Genomic DNA, 20,514 nt, shown 5'->3' with positions numbered 1-20,514 from the left:
CTTTCGATAAGTAATTGAAGTTACTGAAAGGGCCAAAAGGTTTGCTTGACTTCGTAGAAAAGACTTGCAGGTCTAAATTGACAGCCCTGGAAGTCCATGGACACGGTGGCGACCATATATTGGTTTTTTTTTTTTTTTTCTGATTCAGTCTCGTAAAGGACTAAAATGAAGATGCCTACAGTAAGATCTCCTGGATGGTAGAGTAAGTTTTTTTTATTTGTTGTGGATATAAAGAACTCATAATGAGTTTCATAATTAATTTTAAATTATAAAAAATACATTACTCTTTCAATAGAATTAATTTTACCATCATTGATTTAATAAGAAAATACCCTTCTAGATGCTATGTTATTATAGCATACATTCAAAAATCAAACATAAATATTATCTTAAATAGTAGAGATAATTATAGATTATCTCCTATAGTTAATTATGATTAGTATCTCGATTCCTATACTTTAAAATATAGCATATAGATCTTTACATTTACAAAAATAAAACATTTAACCTTGATTCTTCTTACATCGTTAATTTCATCTAAAGAAAAAATCATTACTTGTTGTAAATACAAAAAAATACTAATAAAAAAAATTAAAATATATTTTTATTATTTTAAAAATTATTAAATTTATATTCACTTCTCGCTCTAATTGATTTTTCTTCCTATCCTCTTTCCGCTCCGTTTTTTGACTTACTTACCCGTCGCTCGCTTGCCGTACAATTGGATGCGTTCGCTACAGTACCATAGCATATGAACCGTTACCAACAAAGACATGAGAAGACCTTCTTGCATACTTTTTGTCAGCAAATACCACCATAAATCCTTCACTATTGATCTGGAAAGCAAAGAAGTAATATCTGGTTGATGATGCATATTTCTAACAATATAAGAACAGATTTAATACAATATTCGAAGTGAAATTAAGTAGATTTATCAACCCGGTTAAGATATTAGATTCATATATATATATATATATATATATATATATATCAAAATAGAGGAGATAAAAAAGGGAGATGAATCGTACATTGGGGTTGGTGGTGGTGGTGGTAGCAATGAGGAGAAAGATCTCATCAACCTTGGGGTGAAAGATGACAAGCTGAGCGTCATGGGAGGAGAGGGAGAGGCGACTGTCACAAAGGGATAGTTGCAAGCTCTAGTTGAGGAGGAACAAGTCCAGATCGAAGAAGGCAATCCCGAAGGTGAAGTCGTCCTATCGTTGGACCTTGGTGTTGACACATGGCTGGAACATCGAGTTTTTGTTGGGTCAATTTTGAAATAGAGACGCATAGGCAGTAAACTTCTCTGACAATGACGAGACCACCATCGACCAAGATAGGGATGATGAGGTGACTAGTGAACAAGTGCGGCAAGCGAGTAAGGTACTGTAGGCGAGCTAGGTCCGTTGCGATAGTGACAAGAGGTGTAGGAGAGGCAATGGTCGAGCGGTGCAGGAGCGATGATAACGAGTGTTACAGGTGCAACGATGGTTAAGTGGTGCAAGAGCGATATAGGTCGAGTGAGTATAGTGAACAAGCGACAAAAATAAGGTAAGAAGAGAGGAAGAGAAATCGGTTAAGGTGAGAAGTAGATATAAATTTAATAATTTAAAATAATAAAATTATATTTTTTATCCTTTTTATTTGTGCTTTTTTTGCACGTGACAACATGTGCTATTTTTTCTATCGATAAAATTAACGGTATAAGAAGAATTGGGATTAAATATTTTATCTTCGTAAGTGTTGAGAGACCCCATATGCTACTTGTTAAGGTATGGCAACTAGGATGTTAACCATAGTTAACTGTAGGAGTAATTTATAATTGCTCCTATATAGCATCGATCATTGAAGAAACAGTCCAAGTGCCACGTTGATATAGTATCAATTATATAACTATCGGTTTAATAAAAAGAATAGTTCAAGTGCTTGTTTGTCATATTTAGAATTTAAGGTAGGATGTTCAATGCGCGTTTGATTGTATTCTACGTTTGAAGAACTAAATTAAAAATTTTGAGGGTTTCCCTTCTAATTTCGAACACCTAAGATGTTTGTTTTGGCAGGACTAAAGTTTATCAGCTGAATTCAACCAAAGCTATCGTTTGGCTTAGCCATATATAGACATCTTCCTTTCCTAACTTTGTGGTACCCATCATAAACACCACTAGAAGAAACGGAAGAAAGAGCCAACAGCACCAGACTGACCGTATATATCCACTGTATAATTGTCACATATATTTCAAGGTGTTTTCTTCACTCTTTGATGAAAAACAATGTATTGAAAGCTTAGTTAAGTTGGTGAAGAGGATGCCTCAGCCATTTGGAACATGGATTAATTGCTGGCTCTCAGTACTGTTTGACCCAGTAGTGATCAGTACAGCTATCACTGATCTGCATTCACATTCAGATGCAGTCTTATTTGGGTTAGCAAAAAGTTTACTATTTTAGTCAACTGCTTAGGTGGTGTGGTGGTGGTCGAGTCAAAGATTTAGTTGAATGGATGAATATTTGAGATCTGGTGTCTTCCATTTCAACTAATCAATGTACGCATTCTTTTAGTTCTTCCCTAAATCTACTAATCAATGTACACAAGGGTTGGTAGGTAGCACATCTTTTCAGTTCGACTTTGATAAAAGATGCTTCCAGCTGATCTGTGCCACATTAATTTGACTTGTTGGAATTGTTTCCTTCATGTGTCGTCACATGAACACCCAAGAAAGAGTTTGTGTGATTTGCACATGCCCGTGTCACTTTCCTCTTGACTCATTAAATGGAAAACCAATGAAAACCCTAAATGGAGGCTGCAACGAATGAATCATCATGTATTAATGTGGAGGAAATTAACAAAGGAAGGAAGAATCTGATGAAGAAAACTCAGTACATGAATGTAAGTAGATAAAGTCGGAGAAGAGCACAACAATGAAGGAGAACACTCGACGAATCCATGCCATGCAATGATACAGTGGAGTAGGTAGCTCCGACTCCTACAGAAGATTACCAGCTGCAATGCCCAAGACACCAACCGCCGCGATGAAGCTCCACCCTACTTCCCTTCCCTTCAAGCTCGCCCCGGAACCGGTGCTGCCCTCGGAGGGCGAATCAGCACCTTCTCCGGACGACGAGGAAGGTGGGGAGTTGGGTTTCTTCGTCGACGGCGCTGGGGCCGCTGCCGGAGGCTGTGGGCCGAAGATCTCGAACGGCAGCAGCACCTTCTCGACGGGGTAGACGGCGAGGGGGAATTCGGAGTAGAGCGGAGTGTTGATGGGCGTCTCGACGACGCCGGTGGAGACGTTGGCCTGATTGTTCGTCGTGGTGGTCACGTTGAGCTTGAACACGCCGGTCTTCCCCGACGCCTGCGTCGGCAGCGGGTTGCTCGCGGTCTGGAAAATGGTCAGGCTATAGTAGCGCGGGAGGACGTGGTAGAGCACGAGCTCGACCTGCTCTTGCTGGTTGAGGCTGTTGAGCGTGCCGGCCTTGAGACCGCCGAAGGCGTTGTCGGTGGGGGCGAAGACGGTGAGGCCATTGAAGCTGTTGTTGAGCTGGCTGTTGAGCTGCTCGTCCACCCGCGTCTGCTGCAGGAGGCGTATGAAGGAGTTGAAATTCCCGCCCTTGACGAGGATGGCGGTGAGGTTGAGCGGTCCGGCAGGGGCCGGCGGAGCGGCGGCCGGCTGGGATCGCACCAGGGGCGCGGTCAAGAGAAGCAATGTGGCCAAGCTGAGCACCGCGAAGACTGATGACGAGGCCATGGTGTATGAGGTGGTGGTGAGAGGCAGTGGAAGGAGGCCGGAGGGTCGCATGGTATATAAGAAAGAGAGGGAGAGTATAGCGAGGCTGGAATTAGCTGGCTTTTGGATCCATCTTCAATGCTGAGCACTTGCGATTAAACAATACCCGAGAGAGATTACATGTAGTTGGAACATATTTTTCTTGAAAGAAAGAGAGAAAAAGAATGATGCCTTCAAGTCATTTATGTATTCAAGAGAAGAGATTGCATGTGCAATGAAAAATGAAAAAGAAAGGAATTCTGATAGAATGGTTGGGAGGAGATAAACAAAGAATTCAACAAGTAGTTCTACCTAAACAGCAAAGAAAACTATGTATCATTGATGTTGATGGTTGGTTCCAATTCAAAGCATCAATGTCATCGGGTACGACATCATTTTCAAGGAGACCTTGTTTTCCTTGTGCATCCTGCAAGCATGTCTACACAATGCCACTCTGAATCCATGACTTGGTTTGGAGTCGACATCTTCTTTTCTGGAGTAAGAGATGACTTGCTTTAAAAACTGGGGAAGGTGGAAGCTCGAATGATATAAGAGCATTATTAGTTTATTGATATGATACAGGCAGCCTGTAGTATCCAGGCAGCTTAGCTGCCTGCAGTCACCAACCAACCTGCAGCTGTCGGTTATTCTTTTTCTACGTTCTCTCCGTTCTTATATTAATCAGAAACAACCCTAACCACTTGGTGCTCTCCCTGCATTAATGCTGCGAAATAGAAAAAGAGTCCAAGTCATGATCGGCAACAATGGGCTTAATTAATTATTGGCAGATATATATAGATCATATCATATCAATCAATGAGACTGAGAGATCTGATTCAAGTCTTACTTCAATTTAGTTCAAACTTATTTCAAATCGTCCTCAAACTCAATTCAAATTTGACTAACTAAAACCTAAGATCATTCCACCTAAGATTGGAGTTAATTTTGAGTCCAAATGAGATTCCTTTAATGGTATCTAACAATTAAAGTCTTAAGTGAGTAGTCGTGCTTAAATCCATAACTTAAAGAAATCAAGAACATAGTTTAGCCTTTGAGTTCAAAGTCAAATTGAATTCGATCATAAATTTCCATGCTCCGGTTAACCAAAATAAATAAAGAATAATATTGTTCATAAAATTATTCAATAACTTGTTGTACTTTAAATTGTTCGAGTCAGCTACTTGCGATTACTTAATGTGCATAATGATATTACTCAATCAATTTAGGGATCCATAAACGATTTGACCGTTTAAGGGTTCGCGGTTAGGTTTCGTGATTCGTGTTTTTAAGGGTTGCCTCGGAAGCTTCAAATCCAGAACATGTGATGATACCAACATAGAAGTTGATGCTTAGCACTGATGCGGAGCGTTGACGAAAAAAATTCAAGGAAGAAAAATAATGGGCGATTTCGATAGAAACTATCTATTTTTCAAATAATATCTTTAATTAAAACATATACAAACTATCCCTCCACCGTCGCTTGACGTCGTCTGCTATCCGTGGCCCACCGTCCGCAAGAGAAAGAGAAGGGAGAAGGAAAGAAGAGAAAGAGAGAAAAAAAGAAGCTGAAGAGAAGGAAAAGGAGGAAGAAGGGAGAGCTATGATGATAGTGGGAGAGGTATTTACAAATTTTTTAACTTGAGGTATTTATTGTTCGAGAAATATTAAAATAATATACTGTTTAAAAAATATATATATATATATATATATATTAAAAAATCTAAATATACAAAAATTATGAGATATCATGAAAAATTAGATTTTTTAAATATTTCATAAAATTTTCCAGATATTTCTGCCACAAATAATTTTCTTGTCCACAACATTTGCACAAACCCACAATAAATTTAATTTGGTAGGAACGAAAAAAAATTAAATTAAGTGCGCACACACATATATATCTTAAAAACTTAAATTTAAATCTTATCTCAGTTGCCAATCGACCATTAAATATATACGTATATATGTATGTCATTTCATTTTAGACTAGTCAATTTTAAATAATGGCTAACCTGAATTTTTTGAATTAATTGGGATAATAGGATAAATTAAGATGTACAAGGGCATCTATGTAATTCTATACACTGAAGGGTTAGACGTGTAAATTGATTTACCTAAGAGAACGGGAACCTCCTTATCCGGGCCGACCCAAATCCCTCGCCGCTCCCTTCGCCTTCCCCGTCCCGGTCGGACGAAGCCCGCTTGCTCCGCCTGACATGATCGTTGCCGTCGCCGCCCGTAGGTTGCTCGGCCGGTCGCTTTCCCTCCGGCCCACTGTTGCTGCGAGGATCGGGGCCTCCCGCCCTTCCCTCCGCCCGCTCCCCAGGTCGAGGCCGGCGGCCACTGCCTCTCGGTTCCCAAGGTATCGGATCCCGTTCTTATAGCGATTCGATCTTGATCTTTTACTTTCTCGCCTCTGTCTTGCTTTGGGCGACGATGCTTATCTGTTCTTGAAAATGTAAGGTCTCCCGTTGAGACAAGCTTCTGTTTGGAGTCCCTGCTGCCGATACACAACGCCACGGCCTCGGCATTGATGACATCAATGCTCACCATTTCCCGCAGAGGTTCTGGGTGGCTTTCTGAAGGTAAACTCCAAACCCTTCTTTGGCTGCAGTACGCTAATCTTCTTGTAATGGTGGTTGCATCCAATTGCTTTCAGCGATTTGTTTTCTTGTATTTGCAAGTTAATCGCCAGTTATCATAGATGTAAATTGATTATTTGTTCTTCATTTAATGAATCACCTATAATTGCATCGTTTTCGGCTTGTTCTTTGGTTTCTTCTGGTGATGCTACTCTGCCACCTTCTGAGTTAATGGCTATATACTTATGTGATCCGTTGTGTCTTTCGTGGTTATGGATAAGTTTCTGCTTGCAGAGGAATTAAGCAAAGGTCTACTAGGCATTCTTCTCTTCTGTTGGAATTTATGTGAAAAATCTTTAGTATTTGTGAGCGACCAATCAAATGATTACTAATAGTTAGTACTTCTTTGAGTCTTGCCTACTTATGTGCCTCAAGGTTAACACTACAAGGGAAAAAGAAAGAAAATACACATCATGGAGGTGAATTTCCTTGCTGTGAGATGCATTTCATTTCCCAGAAAAGAATTTATGGACATTTTAATATTAGTTATTACATTATAGTGATGGTTTTTAAATTATTTCAAAACATAAGGATGAGATTTGCAAAAGCAGATAAGTAGCTTATATTGTATTCTTTATGGTTGCCTATGGACTCCAAGTGAAAATAAGAAGGCTTTATAGAGTATAAAAGTGATAGAGATAAAATCATCTAAGATGCATAGGTATGTGAACTTGTTAATATGAATATTTGTATATATAAGGGTGCTAGGTCCTTCTTGGTTATAGCTCTCTTTCTTGTAGAGTATGTTGACCATGTTGAAGTCTTATATTATGTCACATCTCTTTATGATTGATTCGATCAGATTAATCTCTTTGGTGCCATAATATATATATATATATATATATATATATATATATATATATATATATATATATATATATATATATATATATATATATATTTGTTTAAAGTGAAAAAAGTCATACTGATTTTTCTACATTCAACCAGCTGGGAAGAATGATGACGTGTGACAATTACTAGGTGGAATCTAGCAAATAATTTATCTGATCTTCTCAGAAATACAAGTTGGCATAATGAAAATTTTGTCTTTTTCTTGGTTAAATATCTAGTTATGTTGTTCACCTTCTGATTGATTTGGCTATTTTCCAAGATAAATTTTCTAGAGGATTAAGCACCTATATCTGGTCTGGAGCAAGAACTATAAATAAACATGTGTAATCATGTTCTATATTTTTTTTTTACTTGGGCGGTTGGACCAATGCTTAGCTTATGGGCTTTAGATGGTAAAAGTGAACATTCGTTTTAGCAAACTGCAATAAAAAAAATAAAGATATTGCTTTTTGTAGTAATAATCCCCTATTAGTGACTCGCCCCAAATTTCAGTAATGGTAGAATGATAGTGAATAATAGATATCCAGAATAGCAGACCTTGCATTGTAGAGAACATATGTCCTATCGGAGGGCTTGTTTGTAATTTTTGGATTGGGGATGTTCTGCTTGAATGGAAACATGCACTTGTACTGGAGGGGAGGGGGAGTTTTGGTAGCTTATGCCTGAAGTTCTTTTTTTCTGACTGTCAGTGCAAGTGTTTTTTAGATTTCCTCTTACTGGGAAATGGGAATCATATAAATGCAAGTGTTCACTGTCATTCTAGGTTCACAATTAAATTGAACTTCTGCATCATTTGAGATGCCATTGGCAAAAGACTTTCTTTTTTTGACTAAGTGACCTAGGCTTCAGAACTATAATGTCTTTGCTTTCCTTGAATATATGTATATTTCTTTTAAGTTCAAGATGACTCATCCTCTAAAATATTAAGTCTAGGCCAAAAGCTTGTTCCCTTTGTGTGACGATTGCAGTGCTGTATTTTTGAACTCTTAATTTGATGTATCAGCAAATTGAAGGAATATACTGATATATTGTATTTACATCAGCTGGCAAGATGGTGTATGATGACTATCCAGTGGGTCCAAGCAATTATTTGGTTTCAGAACTTCCTGCTTATTAAGACAAAGGTAGCTTGTTAAGACATGGAAGGAACTCACATTGGTTTTGTGAATTTCAGCTAGATGAACCACTAAAGGTTCTTCTCCATCTTGTTGTTCTCAAGATTTTCTATATTGTTTGTTAGTTTTATGGTCTTCAGATATTCTCAACATATCTTCCTCATCTTCCGGCATGCTTCCACAACAAAAATAAAAAAAAGGTAGCTTGTTAAGACATGGAAGGAACTCACATTGGTTTTGTGAATTTCAGCTAGATGAACCACTAAAGGTTCTTCCCCATCTTGTTGTTCTCAAGATTTTCTATATTGTTTGTTAGTTTTATGGTCTTCAGATATTCTCAACATATCTTCCTCATCTTCCGGCATGCTTCCACAACAAAAATAAAAAAAAGGTGTCATTTGCATTCTTATTTATCATGCTGGTGCCTGATTTTTGTTAATTGTTGTCTCATCAGTATCAACAGCTTAATTTTTGAAATAATGTCATAATTATTGGACGATTCACATTAGAAATGCTTCTTTTTTTTCTTTGTCAAACATCAATGTTGAATTGAATCCAGTTGCCTTGTGTTTTTGCTTATTCTGTTTGTTGGATCTATGAGATGTGTTTCTGATATCTTGTATTTGCTAGCTGACAATCGCTGGTTAATTTAGTTGTGATTTGTGGAAACTTGGTGATTTCTCATTTGTTTTGGTCTGCTGTTTCTTATCATGAAAGGCTTTTGAACTGGAATTACTGTCTCTCTTGCTATTTTATCCCCTTGATGCCACAACTTTTTTTTTATTTATCTGAATCGAAGTTTTATTGTAAATGAAAATTCTGCATTGTTGTTTACTATGATTATGGTGATCTTTCCACATTTGAAGTTGTAGCTTAGAGAGTTTGTCTTGTATTGTAGATGGATGAGTCTTAATTTATTTGAGGACGCTGCACTGGACATGGAATTGTGGATTTCTTGGTAGTGGAAGATTTTCTTGGAGCAATTTATTCCTTTTACTATTGGTTTCATCTATTGGACAGGATTAAATGGTATGAATAAAGTGACACTAGTTGGAAAATTGCAATTTTGGCTGTCTTTTTTCTGTGCGATTTTGCAGCAGCAAGGCAGAATGTTATCTTGAACAGTTGCAACATTAACATCATCAGTTAGCTCAGTTAGCTGGTGATTTGCATTAGGCTGTAACTGAATTGTGTTAAGCAAAGTGATATATTGTCACAGATAAAATCATAAATGAGGTGTTTGATGTAATGCTCATATATGTTCGTATCTTTCGATTTTGTTTATATTTTGAACAGCATGTAGAGGGTTGAAAATAGACTTGCTAGTCATATTTTGGTTGGTTTTGGTGATCACTTTAAGCCTATGAACGAAGGTTGTGTCATATGAGCACTTGTGGGCATTTCAGTTTGTAGTGGATCATGTTGGAATCTTTGTTATGCGATCGTTCAGAGCTTATGAAGTTTATGTTTGTAATTTGTATTGGTTATGAAATGTTTGTTGAAATGGTTGCTTGTAGATTCCGAGTGAAATATTTTCTCTAATTTGTTTTATCTTTTGTATGTCTTAAGGGATCATTTGAGATTTCGGGGGGGTTAACCTTTGTAGACATAATCGTAATAGTGTTACATGACTTAGGCAAAATCAGTTAAGTTCGTGACATTTGGTCTCAGAGCGGGATAAACACATATAGGAAACAATTTATATATATGAATGAATTCGGTGCCCTTATAGAGTCCAATAAACATAGATATGTTATAACTAGTTATAACTAAGCCTTTTTGGGCGGTAGGGCTGCAAAGGGGAAATGACTCTTCTTTTATAGCTAATTATCTAAAAAACTCCCTCCTTTTATAGCGTTTTCAATGCATTTGGATGAGAAACTGTTTCTGCTCCATAATACGTTGAGTCAACTAATCATTCAACTACTTTCCTTAATGCACTTAGTCTTGCTTGATAACATGTAAACGTGGGAGACCTAGTGGGCCTGCGTTGAGGGTAGTCGGTATGTGCGATTGTTTGGGAGGGAAACGAGCATGGAAATGTAGGGAAAGAAGTCGCTTAGAAGAGCAGGCATTTGATAATGATATTCAGAAGAATGACCAACGTTCGTGTGAGAGGCATCACGAGGACAAGCAAGCTGGGAAGAATGCGTAGCGCACAAAGGTTGGGATGGTTGAGTTCGAGTTACGGCTCGACGTTAGCAATTATACTTGATGGTGCTCAAAGTGAGCGGGGCACTTAGTAAAGGGTGAGATCATGTAAAGTGGGATGAGTTACTTAGTGACCGAAAGAGTTGTGTAAAGCTCATAGAAATGAGGGGAATTGTTAACTCGAAAAATTCATTACTCATGCAAGGGCTTGTATGCGGACGATGGAATGTTTGTGGACATCCCAAGGCGACCGAGACTCGATGTCATGGAGCATTGAAACTTTCTCTTCGATATGGGAAGGATATGTTCGTAAGAGGTTGAAGTGTGCACCGAGTTCATTATGTTGTTAGGTCTTGAGGGGTGCAACAGGGGTTGTACCGGCGAGGAGTCGTAATCTAGCAAGTGTGTTTGCGGGGATAGAATAATGCACAGTTTGTTTAGCAAGGCGGAGTAGTCCAAGGGGATGGTAGTTTTCGAAACTTCTATATGAAAGGATGCGAAGAGAGAAATTGTTCCAACGGGACAAATATCTAAGAGGGATAAATCCCGGTTCTCTAGAGGGAGAATCATGTGCAACGAACCATACATGTTGAAGAGTACCTCAAGACAACAACTCTACAAAGCTCAACGGATCGAGCGAGCAGTGAGGAGTCATTGCATGATCTTGTATAAGATAATGCATTGGTGGATACATTGCGAGATCAAGTGGAGCAGCGACCCAAGGCAACACCAAATGAAGGCACACTTGAAGTCGATATGGAGATTGAATTCAACAGAGGGTTGACCCGTGGAATGGTGGGCGCGAGGGCCACCATCAACTCAATGCAAACCAAGGAGCGGAGTAACTTGAGTGTAACTTGGTGAAGTACCCAAGCCACATGAAGGGAGTCGACATAGAATATGAAACATGGAGTGGAGGCACGAAGCTTTCTTTGGATAAAGGTAAAGGACATGAACTCTTGCAGAGGTAAGAACGGGATCATGTCGTTCCATGGGACCTTCATTTTGATGGAGCAGACCCATCTTGCATAGTGCCAAAGACAAAGGGAGCTTTGAGGCACATGCACTTTATCTCGGAGAAGTATTTGACGGAGGGACCAACACGACTCAACTTGCGGAGGTGAAGTTGGGGTCAGAAGGCCTTGATACGAGGCAAGAGGACGTAAAGACGTGTACTCTTGAAGAATATGTATAGTGTTGTCATTCGAGTTGACATGAAGGAAGTGGTGCATAATGGAGATTGTGCTGGTGGGGGCAAAGGCCTAGGATCCAAACAATGGTGCGCACCAATTTCAATGAAGTCTATGGACTTCGGGAGCTGCTAGGTGATGGATTGTCCTAGAGCTGTGTTCGTCTGGGTGTGACCCGAGAGCGGGTGGATGAAGGTCGATTGTCGAAGGAGCAAGCATAATTGAAGGTGGAAGAGGCCCTGTGATGTGTTGGCAAAGGCTACACATGGAGGGATTGTAATCCGAGTTCATCCCATAATGATCAGAATGCAATGAAGATATTACCAAGATGTGACATGGTGTAGTGGATCATGGTGGAATTGTTCGTGGCAATGCGATAGATACACAACTAGTCCCGTGAGGGACTAGATCATACAAAGGTATGATCGGGAGCTACTGAGAGCTCCATTTTGGTGAACAATACGATGACAAAAAGGGCTATGAATTTAAGGAATGAATGTCATGGTATCGTAGAGGCGGGTCTTTCGTTTGTTTATCGAATTTTGCATCGGATTAAAGCCTTGGTCATCAGCATATGAGGGCTGTGTACCACCTAGGGAGAATTTTGAATGCAAGTACCAGTAAGTCCCATGAGAGACTTGATCATGCAGAGATATGATTAGAGCGGTTGGAGAGTTGGATCGCTCTAGAGCTCATATTCACTTAAGAGAGCCCGATAAGTCAGAGGATAAGGTCGAGTAAGCGAACATTGCTACCAAGGAAGCTAAGGAGAACATAATCGGCGTGAGCCCTGCAACATAATGGTGGAGGCTGTACATGTGAGTTATAGTTTGTCTTTTTATCGACCAAGGGGAACTTTTTGGAGAACACAAAGGTGTTGAAGCAAGTGGTCGAAAGGGGTGAGGAAGCGATGACAACTCTAGAGAGACTTAGCTACCAAAAACCAAGCATCGATTAGAATGAAGGTGGACTCGGAGAAGTGTCATAATGTTGCGAAGGTGGATCTGTCGATCACGAAGAAAGGGATGTAGACACAATGCGATGAATAGTAGGGCCATGGGCATAACAATGCCATGGTACTGCAAAGGTAAGACTTCCATGGAGTTATCGATCCCTTGCTCTCGTGGAGGGAGGCTCTTATGGAAGGAGAGCGCTTAGTCATGAAAGGGGCTGTGAATGTGTAAAATGCAAAGACAAACTCCAAGTACTGAGACAAGGTTGAAGGGCATAGGCCAAGAAATTTTGTAAGACCAGGGTCAATGTGCTTCTCATCAAAATAGCAAAAAGTGGAGGACTTCGAGTCAATGTAAGAGTGCTCGATTAAGGAACGTAGAAGGCAGTACGTGATGCTGTACCTTTGAAAATGGTATAATCCCAAAGGTGACCAAAACTATTAGAGACTTGCTCCAAGTTGGGATGAAAACTTCTTGCCGCCTAGAAGTTCAATGACATTGAGAAGGTAAGTCACAATAGCCAACTCAACGCAATGAGTGCAAACACTTCGAGTGCTTCAAAAGTGTGAGCAAAGAGTGGGCGAAGGCTAGTAACCAACTCGATGCATGAAGTACAATCCTCGAGAAGGCGGGCTAACTCAAGTAACCTTTGCCTTCTCAACTCTTAAGTGAATGGGTGAAATCGAGTACCTCAATTCTTTTATTTATCCAATAGAGGAGTTCTACATAGGTTCAAAGACCCTTCGAAGAAACTTAAGGGAAGACAATAGTTGTTAAATTCTCACCAATGCTATTGAGAGTATATTATATGCTTCATTTTCCAACAGAATGCCAATCAAAAGCAGAAGTGATGCGAACTTACTTGGAAGTGATAACTAAGTGGAAGAAAAGTCGATGGGTAAATTTTGCGGAAAAAAGACTCGAAAACTTTAAAATCTACGAGGTGATACTCGTTGAAGCTCCAACAAGCATTCTCCAAGTTCAAGTGGCATGAGGTATTCAAGAGACTAGCGCATTCCAAGGATGGTATTTTTCTTCACCCGAGGGATTCGCAAGAACCAACAGGGATTAGCATAACTCAACCGACCCCACACCAGAGTCAGGGACATTGGTGAGTTGAAGTAGCATGGTAAATCAAAGATCGACTATTCAATAATAGCGGTAGAGTGCAATTGGGAGTCAAGAGACGCATTGCAGTTGGAGTAGAACATTGAAGACTTAGTAAAGGCGAAGAGATGTAGCGTTTACAAAGGCTTCGATGAGGATGTTGAAGGAATAAGTGAGGGAAGAATGTCACGGATAGAATTGTAAACAAGGTGTTTGATGTAATGCTTATATATGTTTGTTTCTTTCGGTTATATTCATGCTTTGTACAACATGTAGAGGGCTAAAAGTAGGCTTAACAGCCCTATTTTGGTTGACTTTAGTGGTCGCTTTAAATTTGTAAATAAAGGTTGTATCATGTGGACAGTTGTGGGCATTTCAGTTTGTAGTGCACCATTTTGAACCCTTTGTTGTACGATCGTTCATAGTTTATAAAGTCTGTGTTTGTAATTTGCATTAGCTATGAAGTGTTTGCTGAAATGGTTACTTGTGAATCCCGAGTGAAACGTTTTCTCTAACCTATTTTCTCTTTTGTAGGTCCTAAGGGATGAATCATAGGAGGTTTGGGGGATGTTGAATTTTGCGAACGAACACACTAAGGTGTTGCACGACGTAGACAAAACTAATTAAATTCATGACACTATAATTTTAGGGTTAGTAAAAGAGTCCTTGTGTCATCAGTAAGATATGTATAAGAATTGATAGTCTTAAAGAGCAGGAAGATCAGGAAGCATCGGAACATAAAAGAGAGACAGAGATCTTAACCTCTTGAGTGTGCACAGAGCACCTTGAAATCAAGTCTATAGTATTTATCTTGTTAAATCTATACCTCTTAATGTTTTATTTTATTTTTTCTTTGTATTATGTATATCATTTATATATTAATGTTTTTAAGCATGCGGCCCACAAGAAATTGTTAGTCTTAGTGGATATTGCATGGTTTTGTCCCTTTGGATTGTACCTTCAAAAATATCATAGAAGTGACTTTTTGGCATTTAATGTCCTGGTTTTCTTTCTCCTCAATTAACGTGTGAGTAAATGTGCTTATCCCTACTAGGATAGTTTTGGTCACTTGGGCCCCTAACATAGAAACCATTTTGTTCCTATTGGGGTGGATCCAAAAAAAAAAGAGAAAGAAAGAGAACAAGAAGGATAGAAGTGACACACCCACGAGGCCGTTGTTCTATTACGCCTCAATTCATATGAGACAAAAAAATGTGATTATCAATCCTTGATGACATTTTGGGCTTTTAGATTCATAGGCGTAAATTTACCTTGGTCCAGTTCGATCACATTCTGGTGGTAGATCTTTTCATTGTTTCTCTTTTCGTCTCACGGAGGCAAGATGAGCAGGGAAACTTGTATCAGGTATATGAGACCCATTGTGGGAGGGGAGCTACTGGCTTCCATGATCAGGAGAATTAGATTACATTCTTAAATGTGTATAAAACCTAATCTTGTGTTCTTGATGAGCATTATATGTAATATTGCTTCCTTGGGTTCTCCATTTCCACTCTAGTAGACTCCAGCTCGAACGGGACCCTTCAAGGCCTCTGGCATGTGCTGAACGTTTTCCACCCGCTGCGCTTACTCGTATGATGAATGGAGACACGAAAGGCGGGCCCATTGGTTCACAAGTGGGCTCAGGACGTCTGTTAACACAAAAGTGTACTTTTGCTTCGGACGAGCGGGCGCTGCAGATCTCGTCAACTCCCCTTCTAGCTGAATCGCTACCCAACTTAAGAAAGCCTAGTTGGCCCATCTTAAGAAAGAAGGCTACTTAGAGACTATCTAATAGGAAAATACGGGTCCCACCTTTTAAACGCTCTGATGACGAGAAACGTTCGAAAGGTTGGTAGACTTTTAGCTGATATAGGAAAGGCTGTGATTCGTGTATCTCGCTTCGCACCTCACTTTTAGCTCGCAAAGAAAGCAATAAACGGGAGTCATCTACTGGTAGGTGGGAGACGTACTGTACAACTACTCCGACTCGCTGCTACAACGGCTCTCCCCACTACCATCCGAAACAACGAGACGAGAGCAAACCTATTAAATGGAGCGACGTCTGCAGCAGCACCTCATTCCATAGCTCTCCATTTTGTAACCGAAGCCTTCCCATAACTCTCTCTCTCTCTCTCTCTCTCTCTCCTCCGCCTCTTCTTCCGTCCGTTTTATGTCGTCTTTTAATTGGAAGCGGCAGCAGCGGCAGGGAAGGATTCATCTCTGCTTTACCATCTCTTCCATCCTCCGATCGGGAATTAGCGTCTGCCATTCCGTGGTCGCAGCGGCGGAGGAGATGGCCGCAGTTGACGATCGGGATGGCACGGACCGTCCGGCCGACGTCGCCGACCTGAAGGACCTGACCCGCGCGCTCTCCAAATTAAACCCCTCGGCCGAGGAGTTCGTGCCGTCCTCCCGCCGGCCCGCCGCCACGCGACTCTCCGCGGAGGCGCCGGCCTTCGTGGCCTCGATGCGCCTATTCGGGATGATGATCGACGGCGACGATGGGTCGTCCTGCAATCATCAGCCTCGCTGGGTAACCGCTTCCTCTCTATTTTGCACCTCTTTGCTGCGATCGTGCCTTGATGCGGGGAAATTGGAAGGGTTCAGGGTTTTGCTTTGATTTCCTAGCAACTGGGGCAGATTTAAAGGAGATAGAATCATAAACCTTAGGATTTATTTTGCACAGAGGAAGTACAATTACGATCAGAGGCCGAGGAAGGTTAATGACAGAGTTCATGGAGCACAGAAAGAGGACTGCATCAGGCGAACTGTCTATGTTTCTGACATTGATCATCATGTAAAGCCATCTAAGAATCTTTCCTTTATTTCCTTAATGGCTACCAATTTCTGTAATGACTATAAATTGCTAGCTTCACTTAAGATATTGGACTCAGAAACTTCTTAAACCACACTATGATCAATATGCTCCAGGTCAGTGAAGAACAGCTTGCTGCATTATTTGGAAACTGCGGGAAGGTAATTTCCTCCAAATATACTCAAATTAACGAAATCTATAGTTTCATTGTCACTAATGTTCGTGAATTGATGTGACCTTGTGATATTATTTATTTTCATCATTAGCTTGTCTTCCTCTATATTGAATATTATGCAACTCTTTTGATTATTGCAATGACATGATTGAAACAATATACCAATTGTCGATGAACTAGCCACCATTTTGTTATATTTGACCAATTATGATATAGTTCATGGCTAGATTGTGTAGTTTCAAAATGCGTAACAGGATGATTTGAGTTGGTCAGATTATAGCTTGTATTATTCAAGAATCCTCACTAACCTTCTCTAAGTACCTTTTCACGTTGCAGCCTAATGAAATGTGTCACATAAGGGACCGAATTGCGTTTGGTTATTTTTCTGCTTGTGTTCAGTTATGGAAGTTTGTCTTGGTTCAAACAGATCTTCTGCCTAGCATCACTTTTGTACTGAGTAGTAGTACTCTTTGCTTGTCCTGAGAAATTAACAATATTAGCAAATGCATATATTTTGGCCAGAAAGAGGTATTCCAAGTGTGAGAGGAGATTTGAGTTAGTTTATAAGACTAGATGTGCTTATTACTATTGTCTTGGACTTAAGTATTTTGGATTATCTGATTTAAGTTCATTATGTTAATGATTTAGGTATCCTATTGTATCAAATAAATTATAATAATTTCGGGCTGCCTGGTGCAGATTCATCAAGTCGGTAATGAATCAATTATCCAATCAGACCAGTTATCCCATCTGGTTGGATTCTAACAAATTGTATCAAGACACACCTAGTACAGTGTGCACATATGGTGCAACTCATAGGAGATTCCATGTTATGTTTAGGTCTTGACCAGAACATAAATATTTCAGTTTCATCTCACACCTGAGAATAGATTTGAGTTGCTCGTAGGGCTAGACAAATATATTACAATTAATTTGGGCTTAAATATTTTAGATCATGTGGTTTATAGACCTATCAAATCAGTGGGCCAGTAATCTCATGAGACCAAGTTCTGACATCAAATGTGATCTAGCTGATCACATGGAAGTTCATTTTATATAGGGTATTGATCTTCTATGCAACTGCATAAAATTTGTAGGTAATATCTAATTTTAGTGTACGACTCTAAAGTTTCCAGAGCAACTCTGTCCATATAATGTATCTTCCACTTCCCTTCCTCCAAATGTCAGCACACTCTGGAGCTACTCACATTTTATTATTATTTACTTGTTCTTCCTAATATGTTCCCAGATTCCATAGTTTGTTTTGTATCATTTTTTAATGCATGTAACTGATTTCTCTCACTATTTTGAACCTTGCATGCTGAAGGTATTGGACTGCCGTATATGTGGTGACCTGAACTCTTTCCTCCGATTTGCATTCATAGAGTATGCTAATGAGCGTATGTTGACCTACTTCACCCATAATTCTTTGTGCTCAGTTAGTATCTATGTGCTTCTTGGATGCAACCATGATTTTCTTAATTTTCCTGCAGATGGTGCAAGACAAGCACTAGATCTTGATGGAACTGTTCTTGGTTATTATCCTGTCAAAGTCATGCCATCAAAGACAGCTATCTTGCCTGTGAATCCAACATTTCTTCCACGGGTAAGCATATTCATTATCACCATATTTTTGTTCATCTTTATGGATGGGTTTCTGGAAGTATTCACAGAATTGAAGCTGAATACAGTCTGAAGATGAAAGGGAAATGTGTGCAAGGACAATTTATTGCACTGATATTGATAAACAGGTAGGCAGAACACTTCTGACTTGTTATGACTGCTTTAACACTTTCAAAAACTACAATATTGTGGATTTCAGAACCAAGCATTTGGAACGGAAAGAGGCTGATTGTTTATGTTTGATAACACAGAAATTAGTTTCATCATGCAGTGTCGATGAATTTGTTTCTAATCAGCCTTAATTTCTGTATCACTAATGATGGTAGTACGTCTTTTACAGATTCGTCAGACAGATTTAAAAGGTTTTTTTGAGTTATTTTGTGGTGAGGTTAGCACATTTTCCTTCAATCTTGTTATTTTCTGATAGATTTGTTGAAATAGTCATGTTTGTAGCGGTTGTTTCCTTTGTAACACTGATGTTTCCTGTGCAGGTTTCTCGTCTGAGGATTTTAGGTGATCATCTGCACTCGACTCGCATAGCATTTGTTGAGTTTGTTGAGGTAAATTGTGTTATTCTGTTGCAATTTCTTTGTCTAATGTTCCTATGCACTCGACTCGCATAGCTACTATTTGTTCCTCTGCATGCTGTGCATAATTCATTTTCATATATGATGGAAAAGTAAATGTAGCTTCTTTTCATATATGAGCTTTGCAGAAGTACCTTTCTGCTCGAAAAGATTGCCAAAAAAATCAAGTAAAGCTCAACATTTCCCCTTAAATTAAGTTGGATACATAAGTTGGCAGAGATCATGAACAAACTGAACTAGAATGATTCCCTTTATTGAAATTGTTCAGATTACATAAGTTCAATATTTTTGTAAGTCAACAATGATCACTATATCCAGATTCTAATGTTATTAGGCAGGAAAGAACTTCATACTAATTTTTCATTACATCCTAAAAGGTTTTTTTGATACCATGTTAGGGGTTATTTAATACTCAAAAACTCGAGAATGTCCTTGGGTATTAAAGTCAACTGTTGAACAGTTACGTATGCAAAGGAAATTTATATACATGTATTGTAAGCTTTGAACAGTTTACTGTTGGTGGATCTACATTTCAAAGTGAATACACAAGTAAAAACTAATAATAATTTAAATTGTTAATGATACCATAATTAAGGTTCCCCAATGGTCGCAAAGAAACTTATGTTTATGCATTGAAGCCTTGATATTCCCATAAATTCACATTTATATTGCAAAGATATTTCATAATCTCTCTCTCTCTCTCTCTCTCTCTCTCTCTCTTCCTCTCTGCATATGTGTATATTTTCTTGAGTTTGTCTGCATGATCGAGTTATGTGCTATTTTCCATCACTGGAGGACGTTCTGCTGACACGTGCTTTGGCAGGTGGAGAGTGCTCTTGCAGCTCTTAATTGCAGTGGAGTGGTTCTTGGAGCCTGTCCCATTAGGTAGCTCCTCATCTTACCACCCAATTAATCATAGAAAAAAGGGAAACAATGTTACTGTTTTCACTATTTTTCTTTATAACTAGCTTGCCCCTGCTTTTGTTCACTTCAGGGTTAGTCCTTCGAAGACTCCAGTAAGGAGTTCTCTCCCAACCGACAAAACGATCATGCGGTAACCTGCACCTCTTCTAAATTCAAGCTTATGCACCACCATCTCTTAGGGGGAATTTATGCTCTCGGAAGACCTCATAGTTCCTGTATAACTACTGTCTTTAACTTCATTTAACCAAAAAATTTCTGGCCTCCCGGGTTGCTTCTTAGACTGGACCATTTTATGAGTTTGAAGCTATCATTTATCTTTGTTCTATTTATTCATTCCTCGTAAGACAATGACCCTCGTTCTCAAGAAGAAATGGCCTTTGATCTACCTATCTATTTTTTGACATAGAAATGTACACTTCTGTGATGGCTATTGAGGTCAAAATTATTATTTTTGTTGGAAAGAAAATTCTCATTTATGATTTGACATTCTGCTTCAATGGTTTCATAACCAGTATTTAACTGTCTGCTTTAGTTTGTGTTTCTAGCTAGTCATTCTCGAGCAGAAATTTATGATACCATCCTCCCATGTAAATGAAAGCATAATTGAGCTGCTGTACTA

The 20,514-nt window shown here is 39.3% G+C and overlaps 3 protein-coding genes across 3 annotated transcripts; 2 read left to right on the top strand and 1 right to left on the bottom strand.

Annotated features, from left to right (window-relative positions):
• Positions 1-2,792: 2,792 nt before the first annotated feature.
• Positions 2,793-3,782, bottom strand: LOC103988759 (fasciclin-like arabinogalactan protein 12). Its single transcript, XM_009407391.3, has one exon. The coding sequence runs from the start codon at positions 3,741-3,743 to the stop codon at positions 2,982-2,984; it is 762 nt and encodes a 253-aa protein (XP_009405666.2). The 5' UTR covers positions 3,744-3,782; the 3' UTR covers positions 2,793-2,981.
• A 2,084-nt stretch (positions 3,783-5,866) lies between these two features.
• LOC135615259 (protein NUCLEAR FUSION DEFECTIVE 6, mitochondrial-like) lies at positions 5,867-9,886 on the top strand. The gene is made up of 4 exons (XM_065113514.1): positions 5,867-6,123; positions 6,225-6,346; positions 8,299-8,379; positions 9,269-9,886. The coding sequence occupies exons 1-3, from the start codon at positions 5,978-5,980 to the stop codon at positions 8,370-8,372; spliced, it is 342 nt and encodes a 113-aa protein (XP_064969586.1). The 5' UTR covers positions 5,867-5,977; the 3' UTR covers positions 8,373-8,379; positions 9,269-9,886.
• A 5,870-nt stretch (positions 9,887-15,756) lies between these two features.
• On the top strand, positions 15,757-20,280 carry LOC135615258 (polyadenylate-binding protein-interacting protein 8-like). The gene is made up of 10 exons (XM_065113513.1): positions 15,757-16,304; positions 16,458-16,568; positions 16,703-16,747; positions 18,089-18,161; positions 18,255-18,367; positions 18,453-18,512; positions 18,725-18,772; positions 18,876-18,944; positions 19,795-19,856; positions 19,966-20,280. The coding sequence occupies exons 1-10, from the start codon at positions 15,942-15,944 to the stop codon at positions 20,027-20,029; spliced, it is 1,008 nt and encodes a 335-aa protein (XP_064969585.1). The 5' UTR covers positions 15,757-15,941; the 3' UTR covers positions 20,030-20,280.
• The last annotated feature ends 234 nt before the right edge of the window (positions 20,281-20,514 follow it).

Source organism: Musa acuminata, chromosome BXJ2-6, assembly GCF_036884655.1.
Source record: "Musa acuminata AAA Group cultivar baxijiao chromosome BXJ2-6, Cavendish_Baxijiao_AAA, whole genome shotgun sequence".
NCBI lineage: Eukaryota > Viridiplantae > Streptophyta > Magnoliopsida > Zingiberales > Musaceae > Musa > Musa acuminata.
This window is presented reverse-complemented; position numbering and strand designations above follow the sequence as displayed.

Bases quoted from the DNA above. Each gene is read 5' to 3' on its own strand.
- LOC103988759 (XM_009407391.3), bottom strand. From the start codon at position 3,743: ATGGCCTCGTCATCAGTCTTCGCGGTGCTCAGCTTGGCCACATTGCTT.
- LOC135615259 (XM_065113514.1), top strand. From the start codon at position 5,978: ATGATCGTTGCCGTCGCCGCCCGTAGGTTGCTCGGCCGGTCGCTTTCC. The intron at 6,124-6,224 runs GTATCGGATCCC...TGAAAATGTAAG, and splicing joins ACTGCCTCTCGGTTCCCAAG to GTCTCCCGTTGAGACAAGCT. The intron at 6,347-8,298 runs GTAAACTCCAAA...TATTTACATCAG, and splicing joins TTCTGGGTGGCTTTCTGAAG to CTGGCAAGATGGTGTATGAT.
- LOC135615258 (XM_065113513.1), top strand. From the start codon at position 15,942: ATGTCGTCTTTTAATTGGAAGCGGCAGCAGCGGCAGGGAAGGATTCAT. The intron at 18,368-18,452 runs GTAAGCATATTC...AGCTGAATACAG, and splicing joins ATCCAACATTTCTTCCACGG to TCTGAAGATGAAAGGGAAAT. The intron at 18,773-18,875 runs GTTAGCACATTT...TTTCCTGTGCAG, and splicing joins TTGAGTTATTTTGTGGTGAG to GTTTCTCGTCTGAGGATTTT.